Raw genomic sequence first — 11,577 nt, 5'->3', positions numbered from 1 at the left:
ATGTATGAGATACTGTATGTAGGATAAATGAGATATTTGATGTATGAGATATGATTTATGAGAAATGAGATATTTGATGCATGAGATATTTGATGTATGAGATTTGATGTATGAGAAATATATGATGTATGAGATATGTAGGATGAATTAGATATTTGATGTACGATATATGATTTATGAGAAATATATGATGTATGAGATACTGTATGTAGGATAAATTAGATATTTGATGTATGAGATATGATTAATGAGATATTTGATGCATGAGATATTTGATGTATGAGAAATATATGATGTATGAGATATGTAGGATAAATTAGATATTTGATGTATGAGATATGATTAATGAGATATTTGATGCATGAGATATTTGATGTATGAGAAATATATGATGTATGAGATATGTAGGATAAATTAGATATTTGATGTATGAGATATGATTTATTAGAAATTAGATATTAGATGCATGAGATATTTGATGTATGAGATTTGATGTATGAGAAATGAGATATATGATGTATGAGATGATGTATGATATGAGAAATGAGATGTGGGATATGATGTATGAGATGTGTATGAGAAATCAGATATTTGATATTTGAAATATGATTTATGAGATACAATGTAAGAGAAATTAAATATTCAATGTATGAGATATAATGTATGGAAAATTTGATATGTGATGTATGAGATGATGTATGATGTATGAGAAATTATATTATGTATGAGATGATATAATAAATATGAGATAATTTATGTATGAGAAATTAGATATTTGTCATATGAGATATAATGTATGAAAAGTGAGATGTGATGCATGATATGAGATATGAGAAATGAGATTTCTGATGAATGAGATATGATGAGAAATTGTATGATATATGAGATGACAATAAATATGAGATGATTTATGATGTGAGATATGTTGTATGAGAAATTAGATATTTAATGTAAGATAAATTATGTATGAGATATAATTAATGAGAAATTAGATATATGATGTATGAGATATGAGAGATTTAATGTATGAGATATGATGAGAAATTATATGATGTATGAGATGATAATAAATATAAGATGATTTATGATGTGAAATATGTTGTATGAGAAATTAGATATTTAATGTATGAGATATGATGTATGATACGAGATATGAGAAATGAGATATGATGTATAAGATATAATGTATGAGAAATTAGATGTTTGATGTATGAGATATGATGTAATGAGATGTGATATGATGTATGAGATATAATATGAGATATGATGTATGAGATATAATGTATGAGAAAGTAGATATTTCATGTATGAGAACTGATGTACGAGATATCATAAATGAGATGTGATGTTTGAGATATAATGTATGACATATGAGATATGATGTATGAGAAATTATATATATTATGTATGAGATAGAATGTATGAGAAATGATATATGATGTATGAGATATATGAAATATGAGACATATGATGTATGATGTATATGATGCATGATATATGAGATACAATATATGATGCATAATGTATGAGAAATGATAGATGTATGAGATGTGATGTATGATTATATGCAATGCATGTTATACTGTTATAATAATAGATGTATGAATATATGCAACGCATGTTATGAATGATGTATGATGTTATATATGATATGAGAGCTACTGTATGATATGATCACTAAACCAATAAGAGCAGTAGGTACAGTGATGTCTGACTTGGCAAACACTAACAATTTCCTATTCTGAAAAATATAGCACTTCTACTGAGCAATAATTAAAGTTAATTAAAAGTGTTGTGAAAATAAATATTGCATCTCTTTGTAAATGAGTTTTGGAACAGATGTTGATGTGCACAGTTGTGTCAGCCGGACTGAGTCAGAATGTGTGTTAATCTGCATACTAACGACCCGTCACTGCAGGTTCATCAAGCATGACTCAGGGATTTAAACATCCATAATACACCGACTTGACCTTTATAAACCTTACAAAGCCCTCTGTGATTCTGTAAATGTATATATATTTGTTATACACCCAAAGAGAAGGCCATTAACGCTGTTGCTCGGGTAACGGATCCTTTTATGTCCAACCTGACAGGAGAATAAAACAAACCCGTGTTTTTACCACTGAGTAATTCTTGTCATCGAATTAGTTCATCTCTCTCCCCTCCTGGCTGAGAAAAGAGGAGGTGATTGTGAATGGACCCATAGCAGCATTGCCGCTTTCGGATGGCTGTTTCTGTAGCAACAGGGGAAGGGTGTGCAGAGCGCTGAGGTATAAAAACACAGACAGTTTCTCAGACGAGACTTAGAAACTCTGAGCTGCCTGCAAATAACCACCACGAAACTAACTCCAGATCATGATGCTGAGGCCGAAGGACTTGTGTCAGGGATCTGGCACCAAAACCTTTCTGGAAGCCATGCAGAGCGGGAAAGTTCACTTGGCTCGGTTCGTCCTGGATGCGTTGGACGGGCGCATCATCAACGGGAAAGCCGAAAACGGGCGTACGCTTCTGATGCACGCCGTGTGCCTTCAAGAGCACGTAACCAGATCCAAATTCACCCAATTGCTTCTGGAAAAAGGTGCGGATGTGAACGTCCGGGATGACCACGGACGCACAGCCTTGAGTCTGGCATGCGAACACGGACACTTGGATTCGGTGAAGCTCCTGGTGCAATTCAACGCTGATCCAGAGCTCACAGACACATGGGGAAACAGCGCCCTCATGTACGCCGCATGCGGAGGACACAGCCAAATCTTGGAGTTCCTAGTCCGGGCGTTCAAGAAGCTCGGTTTGCGACTGGACCGCACGAATCACGCCGGCCACTCGGCCATCCAAGTTGCCGACTTCTTTGGGCACATCCAGTGCACTCAAACCCTCAACGGGTGTGGAAAGAAGACGGTGAGTCCGACGAACAGCACGGGAGAACCCGCCGAAGACCTGCGGTGGCCCAATCGCCTCCCGAAGCAGGTTCTGGAGAGGTTCTCCAAACAGATCCAAAGCAAGCACGAGGAAATCCTCCCGGCCTTGTTTCAGAGACAGCTGCGCGTCGGCGACAGCAACGGCCTGAGGATCCGCTTCAGACGTCCAGACGCCAACCAAAGCCTCAGCAGATCCGAAGACGGAGCGGATCTGCTGTTCGCTTCGAAACAGATTCAAAACTCGGTGCTGAAAGAGGTCGGAAGCGCAGAATGCGAGACGGACGGCGACGCACCGCTTTGGGGGAAAACGAGGTCATTTAATCTTGACCTCAGAACTGGAAGGAAACAATCCTATCAGGGCGACGTGCAAGAAACCAACAGATCTGCGAGCAAATTCAAAAGAGCGTCGCTGCAAGACGAAAAACCGCTTGTGGCGAAGTTCTACAGCACAAAAACGACTGACAACTTCGAAACCAGAAAAGAGGTGCAAAAGCATGGCAGCGTTCCCAAAACGACCAGGCAGAGCAAACGTCTGCTCAGTCGTGAAGAACTCGAACCTGAAAGAATCAAACCTCACTCTTCTGGGCTCTCCAGACTCCTGCGCAGATTCACGGCTCCTGAATTCATGCGACACATCAGAGACTGTCCCAGCGACGCCAGACACGGTAGAGGAAAGATGTCCCGGTCCGAGACCTTCCCGTTCTCGCACACGCACATGAGAGTGAACAGCCAGCCGAGTGTGGACAGCATCAGCGCGGTGAGATGCGAGTTTGAGAGCAATCCTGCTCTTAAATGAGCTTTTAAATGCACCGTGTTTAGAGTAAAACACTCATGTGGGCATTTAGAAAGATGTTTATGACTACCACAGAGACATTATAAATAGCCGTGTACTTTATGAGTGTAAAAACTCGAGCTCTCTTGAGACTTTTAACTGCTGCTGCTCTCAAGGTCTTTCACTGCCTCTGTAGATTCATTAACGTACTTCGGCTAATTGAATTACTGCTGACATTATTATGCACTGCTAAAGAGTGTCTGTGCATTAAGTACTTACATGCTTTTATCATGCACGCATGTTATAGCCTATTTTTATAAGCAAAGTGATTTGTGATTTGTATGCATTAAAATACAGTTTTGTATATCTATGCATAGCCTATCTATGATGTAAATAGTTTATATTCTGCATTCTTTGATAGACAAATATAATAAAGCAACTGTATAAACTGTATGAAAGAGACAAATATATGAATAAAGCATTTGTGTATGCTTCAAGCATCTGTGTATAAGAAATAAAGAAAAATAAGAAATTTTTTTATATGCATGATTTATTCTTTAAAAAATTTAAACGTATAGTTCTCTTCATCAACAACCAACACACAAACAAGCACACGACACATGTTGTGGAAAGAAGGTTGATTATGAGTCATGTGTCCTCGACTGCGTCATGTACACAAACACAGAGCTGTGCAAACTAACAAGGGGCCGTTCACACCAGATGCGTTCCTGCGCTCAAACACAGATGGAGTGCGACTTATAGAAACAAATGCAGGAGTTCGGAAATACTTTTCACTTGACATTTGTGAGGAACAGCCTGTCGTTATTCAATTCCCTTCTACTGCTGATTTCAAATCTCATTTCTGCATATTCAAACTGAAGTTTGAAAGTTTGATCAATAAATTGGGGTCTGTTCCTCACAAAAAGCATCATATGATTGATTTCAAAAGCCTTTGAATACAGTGCATGAGTGATTTGCATTACTGTTTTTTTTCTTGCTGTTGTCTCTACACTGCAAAGTTTTAAATAAAACCAAGATTACTGGTGTTTTACAAGAAAATATTATTTCAGTTTACGTTTACTTAAAGGGGTCATATGATGCTGCTAAAAAGAACATTATTTTGTGTATTTGGTGTAATGAAATGTGTTTATGCGGTTTAAAGTAAAAAAACACATTATTTTCCACATACTGTACATTATTGTTTCTCCTCTATGCCCCGCCTTTTTAAAAAAGCGTTGATTTTTACAAAGCTCATCGGTCTGAAAAAGCCGAAGCAACGAAGCACACAGCGTCTTCACGACATGGCGCCAGCGGCAACAACAAAACTACAGCGAGAATAAAAGTTACGCCTTCTTTCTTTGCGTGAACATTTGGGCGGCGTTATGCAAATCTTCCCACATAGTGAGGTAGATATGTGGGGGCGTGTTAGAACGAGCCGTTTTAGGTAGGTGTGGCTGACTCTTAACTTTTATAAAGAATATCTCTTTGGATTTGAGACTTTAGTCTTTGCAACTTTACAGATCTTCTTTATGCACCAAGAGCTTGTAACACTCCAAAGGGAAAGGAAAATTTGAAATCGCATCATATGACCCCTTTAAATATGTCATATTTATTTCAATGTAATAGTTGCCTTTTCTTTGTAATTGTTTGTGAAATTTACAGTTAGAGTTTAACAATTTAGAGTTTTCTGAGTTCAAATAGTTTCTACACCATTTTTTTAGTGTATAAACTGTTTTGTAAAGGAAATTATATAAGTATGAAAATAAAAAAATTAAAAAAGGTAATTGTGGCTTTTTATCTCACAATTTAGAAAAAAGTCAGAATTGTGAAATATAAACAGAATTGTGAGGGGAAAAGTCAGAATTTTGACTTTTCGTGTTTACAATTCATACTTTTTTCTCTGAATTCTTAGTTTACATCTAGTGATTGTGCTTCGTTTATATCTCACAATTCTTACTTGCAAATCTGAGGTAATATCTTATAATTATGAATTCTGAGTATTTTTTTATTTTTTATTCCGTGGCGAAAAAAAATGCATTGCGAGATGCAAACTCCGAATTCGGAGAAAAAAGTCAGAACTGCGACATATAAGCTTAGAATTAAACCTGTGGCGAAAACAAGCTTCCATAGGAAAGAGCTGCGTAAAGATTCTTCAAAAACTGCTCATTTTACGCTGACAAAAATAGCAATTAAATGATCTTCATTTTACATATGTGTACACTTAAAAATAGTGTGACAACATGTTTCCAGTGTGAACGGCCCCAAACACAAACCGACATCTCTCCTGCTCTCTTTTAATCTGTCAGTGTGATCATTTAGGAAACATCACAGTCCAATAGGATGCAAGAATATCACAATGAACGCTGCATCCAAAATGTAAACACACACATACACCAACAAACAGACTTTTCCTTTCCTCTCTCATAATTAAACAAATGCAAATATGGGTCGTTTCTCACTCTGATTATGTACATTATTTGTTCTTCTGACGCCTGACCGTCAAATCAGCAGTTTAAGAAATCAGGAATGAAGCGCAGATGCAATATTTACACGGTTTACAAACCATTCACAGCACCCTTTCCAAAAGCAGGTGCTCGTCAATCCATTGAAAACTAATACTAAATCGGTCATTAAAATATATACAGTTGGTTACAATGGCTCATAAAATCCTTTCGCATCTGTCAGTGCTAACAGCAAATGACATCGCTTCACCGCCTTTTCTGAAGAAACGCTTTCGTTCCTCAGTTTAAGATTCAAGCCACTGTTTAGCCATGCAAGCCAGTCTTACGAGCTGTAAAAGCACAGGTGAAATATGTGCCTTCTGTGGCGTAAAATCTCTCTTTCAGCCAGCCCAGACCGAATCTGCGGACATTCACATTTTCTGTGCTGATTCTGGATGAAATATTAGCATTCAAAACTGGTAAAATGTGTTAGAGCTGAGAGTAACACACCATCATTGGTTGTTTAAAGTAAAGATTTGCAATGTGACCAAATACATGCTGCAAGTAATTTTATATCACAGTAACAGTACAATGATTTTTTGAAATTGTAAATAAAATGAGGATTTTTGGAGTGCGTTTTACAAGAAAATACTGTTTCAGTCTTTCGACTTGTTTAATTTAAAGTTACTTGCTATTTCTTTATATTTAATTGTGAAATTTATTAGAAATTTCTGATGTTTGACCATATTTTTTATCTTTTTATGGACTCAACCCAAAAAGGTTTAGATTTCAATTCAAATAACAACTTATTTTAAAATCTGATTGGATGAGCCACATTTGGAGCTGTTGATATTTATGCAATAATACATGCACAAATTGTAATTCTGCAGATTGTAGATAAATAAATATCAATGTAATGCTTTACAATACGTTTCAATTAGTTAATGTTGGTTAACTACATCACTGCCTTGTTACAACCAAAACATGGACGTTTTTCAACAGATACGGAGACTAATTCAGTTTATACACAAGGTTCTTTATATTATTAATTATATGGTGTGTTATTTCTATGTTATTTTATTTTATTTTTAAATAAAATTAATTTTAATTTAATTTATATAATTTAATACATTATTATCTGAAGCTGAGGCCACATTTAAAGCTGTTGAAAATTTTTATTTTATTATTTTATTTTATTTTATTTTTTTATTTTATTTAATTTGTTATTTTTATTTTATTTCATTTTTAAATGAAATTAAACTTAATTTATATAATACATTAGAATCTGAAGCTGAGGCCTCATTTGAAACTGTTGAAAATTGTTATTTTATTTTTTAAATTTAATTTAATTTAATTTAATTTAATTTAATTTGAATTTCAAATTTGAAAATTGAAATTTAGCCAATATAGACACAACTTTTGATGCACATCAACTAAATTAATATAATCGATTGAAATATATAATTCCAGTTTGTAGATAATAAATATTAAGGTGATGCTTTACAATGCATAATGCATTTTAATACATTAATACATTACAGTATTGTTAACAGTTAATACAACTGTTCATTGTTAATATTAATAGTTAATAAATACATTTTCAATTTAATAATGTATTAGTTAATGTTGAAGTTGACATCATCTAAGATTAATAAATGCGTTAGAAGAATTTTCAGTGTTAGCTCATGTTAACTAATAGAACCTTATTGTAAATTGTTAACGATAATAAAGTTTTTGCAGCTGTAAAAACCAAAAGTGAGATCATTATATGAAAGCATTATAAAATATTCGATATACGAACACAAGCATTCATGAAACTGATGAATGAGGCTTGTTCCAGGTCTCTGCGGCCACAGATTCGATGTGAGTCACGATAACACGCTTCGAACAGAACATAAAACCCAGTGGCATTTCAGTCAGACGCACTTCTGCTCTGATTCACTGCCTTTTAAGCACCAATGAGACGTCCTCAGGTAGAAGAAAATGGCTTTATAGAGTTCATTTCTCATAAAACAGCCATCTCAGTTGTGATTGCTCCGGGGAACGAGGTGCTTGAGTCCGACAGGCCAGAAAAGCGGAGGCTTCAGCAGCGGGACATGCGCTTGCGGTACTGCTCCACCAGGGGCACCAGGCACTGCGGAGAGCTGGCCTGCAGGAGGAAGGGGTGCTCCAGGAGGTCTGTGGCACTGGCCCGCTCCAGCGGATCCCGCGTCAGCATGCGCTTCAGGAAGTCCTTCAGCACCGGGGACACCTGCGGACGGACGGGACAAAATAACACATCAACGACCTGCAAATGCCTTGTTACAACCAAAACACGGACATTTTTCAACAGATATGGACAACAGTTCAATCATGTTTGTATCAGTTTGTCCACAATTTGATTTCTTTATATTATTAATTATTTTATATGGTGTTTTATTTTATTTTATTATTTTATTTTGGACACCAGTTCAAACATGTTTGTATCAGTTTGTCCACAATGTGACTTCTTTATATTATTATTTACTTTATATGGTGTTTATTTATATTATTAATTATTTTATATGGTGTTTTTATTTTATTTTATTTTTTATTTTATTTTGGACACCAGTTCAAACATGTTTGTATCAGTTTGTCCACAATGTGACTTCTTTATATTATTAATTATTTTATATGGTGTTTACAGGCCAGAAAAGCGGAGGCTTCAGCAGCGGGACATGCGCTTGCGGTACTGCTCCACCAGGGGCACCAGGCACTGCGAAGAGCTGGCCTGCAGGAGGAAGGGGTGCTCCAGGAGGTCTGTGGCACTGGCCCGCTCCAGCGGATCCCGCGTCAGCATGCGCTTCAGGAAGTCCTTCAGCACCGGGGACACCTGCGGACGGACGGGACAAAATAACACATCAACGACCTGCAAATGCCTTGTTACAACCAAAACACGGACATTTTTCAACAGATATGGACAACAGTTCAATCATGTTTGTATCAGTTTGTCCACAATTTGATTTCTTTATATTATTAATTATTTTATATGGTGTTTTATTTTATTTTATTATTTTATTTTGGACACCAGTTCAAACATGTTTGTATCAGTTTGTCCACAATGTGACTTCTATATTTATTGTTTATTTATATTATTAATTATTTTATATAGTGTTTATTTTATTTTATCTTATCTACACAGAGCATCCACCCACAACACTTTAGCATCATATTGGTGAGTTTTGCACTTCAGAAAATGTCAAAATCTAATTTTTTTTTTTTTCCACATATGACAGACAAAGGATTGTTTTGAGTTTAACACACATTTGAGATGCAGATTTTTTTGTTTTATTTTATTTTTATTTATTTGGCCGATTAAATTGGTTGACTAATTATTTTTCACATGTTTTCTTTTGTATATTCATGATACTAGGTTTAGCTTACTGTAAAGCAATGGTTTAGTTAATTTTTTATTATTATTAATCATATTTGTATTCATATAGTTAAAAAACTGTTTGTATGGCAAAACCTTTTGAGATGCAGGCTTATTAATTTATTCATGTCATATAATTGCATGTCAAACTAAATATCTTCAAATCGGTTTGACAATTATTTTATTTTGTGTTATTTTATATTTTATTTATGTGTTCTATCTATCTATCATCTGACTATCTATCTATCTATCATCTGACTCTATCCATCCATCCATCCATCCATCCATCCATCCATCCATAATCTGACTATCTATCTATCAATCTATCTATATCTAGTGTTTAAAAGTAGTATGTTTTTTGTTTCTGAAATAAGTATTTTTTGCTCACCAAGGCAGTCTTATTCAATTGTTTATGTCATATAATTGCTTGTCAAACTAAATGTCTTCAAATTAATTTGGAAATTATTTTATTTTATATTTTACTTTGACCATTTAACCATTTGACCATTGTATTTATTTAAATACAAATACAGTAAAATATTCTGAAATATCATTACAATTTATAATAACGGTTTTCTATTGTAACATATTTTAAAATGTAATTTATTCCTTGATGCAAAGCTGAATTTAAGCATTTTACTTGTTTTATTTTATTATTTGGCCCATTTCATTTGTTGACTAATTGTAAAAAAAAATTCAGTTAATAATTCAGTTAATAAAATAAAAAATAAAAAAAATAAAATAAAAAGATTTGAAATCGGATTTAAAAACATTTAGTTTGACAAGCAATTATATAACATAAATAAATGAATAAGACTGCATCTCAAAAACTATTTACTATACAAACAAAACCTGTTTTTGGACTACATATAAATTATATACAAATAGTAATAAATTAAAATAATAAATTACTTTACTGTAGGCTAAACCTAATGTCATGAATATACAAAAGAAAAAAATGTGAAAAATAAATAGTCAACTAATTAAATGAGCCAAATAATTATAAAATAAAATATAAATAAATATATAAATAAAATAAAACACAAAATAAAATGCGGAAAATTCAGCTTTGCATCACATGAATAAATTACATTTTTAAAAACATGTTGATTTGCTGCTCAAGAAACATTTCTGATTATTATCAATGTTGAAGACTTTGATAGGCTTCATATTTTTGTGGAAACCATCATATCTGTTTATTCTTCAGGATTCACAGATGAATAGAAAGTTTTAAAAAAACAGCATTTATTTGAAATACAAATCTTTTGTAACATTATAAAATTCTTTACTGTCACTTTTGACCAATTTGATGCATCCTTCATGAATAAAAGCATTAATTTCTTAAATAAAATCCTCCTGACCTCAGGCTTTAGAAGGGTAGTGTGTATATATAATTGTCTGAGGTTTGAATAGTGTGATAAGGTTCAGCCAGGCTAGAGGATGGACTCACGCGGCCGTCCAGCGAGAGCAGGATGGAGTCGCTCTTGATGTCTCGGTGTATGACCCCCTGCGAGTGGAGATACGCCAGCGCCTGCAGCACAGCCTCACACACGGTCGCGATCTGCTCCTCGCTCAGCCTGAACACAAGATCAGCCGCACGCTTACACAACTGTCCCGAGCTCTTCTTCATGCACCTGCTGTCTTTACAGCTCCTTCTGATGCTGCATATTAGTGCTGTTTACTAAGTGTGTGGCATCTCATTTTTCACTCGAGACAGGAAGAAACCACTAAAAAACACCCAGAGCAACCTACATAACAACACTCCAGCACCATAATGGTGAGTTTTCAACATCAGATAATGTCAAAATCTAGTCTGATTCCTGATGTTTCCATCTACACCTGACAGATAAATAATCGTTTTGAGTTCAAAAACAGACGTCGTTTGTCTGGAAAAAAAACCTTTTTGAGATGCAGGCTTATTAATTTATTCATGCACTATAATTGCTTGTCAAACTAAATGTCTTCAGATCATTTGAAAAATATTTTATTTCATCATTTTATTTGGCTCATTTAATTTGATGACAAATTTTTATTATTATTATTTTTTATATATAT

At 34.5% G+C, this 11,577-nt stretch overlaps 2 protein-coding genes across 2 annotated transcripts in view; one reads left to right on the top strand and one right to left on the bottom strand.

The window, feature by feature from the left end:
- The first annotated feature begins 2,323 nt into the window (after positions 1–2,323).
- Positions 2,324–4,031, top strand: LOC107726574 (ankycorbin-like). The gene has a single exon (XM_016536205.1). It carries the CDS (start codon positions 2,356–2,358, stop codon positions 3,712–3,714), a length of 1,359 nt encoding a protein of 452 aa, XP_016391691.1. The 5' UTR covers positions 2,324–2,355; the 3' UTR covers positions 3,715–4,031.
- Positions 4,032–10,891: 6,860 nt separating this feature from the next.
- Positions 10,892–11,577, bottom strand: part of LOC107726570 (serine/threonine-protein kinase PAK 6-like) — a 35,481-nt gene continuing 34,795 nt past the window's right edge. Inside the window, exon 7 of the mRNA XM_016536200.1 lies at positions 10,892–11,099. Coding sequence (XP_016391686.1) covers positions 10,892–11,099 — 208 coding nt within the window. The remainder of the gene's footprint in view (positions 11,100–11,577) is intronic.

This window comes from Sinocyclocheilus rhinocerous, unplaced genomic scaffold (assembly GCF_001515625.1).
Source record: "Sinocyclocheilus rhinocerous isolate Xijiao unplaced genomic scaffold, SAMN03320098_v1.1 scaffold1930, whole genome shotgun sequence".
In the NCBI taxonomy this organism is placed as follows: Eukaryota; Metazoa; Chordata; class Actinopteri; order Cypriniformes; family Cyprinidae; genus Sinocyclocheilus; species Sinocyclocheilus rhinocerous.
Note: the sequence above shows the minus strand (reverse complement) of the source record. Positions and strands in the feature narration are given on the sequence as shown.

Excerpts from the sequence above, each read along its gene's own strand:
- LOC107726574 (XM_016536205.1), top strand. The coding sequence starts at position 2,356 with ATGATGCTGAGGCCGAAGGACTTGTGTCAGGGATCTGGCACCAAAACC.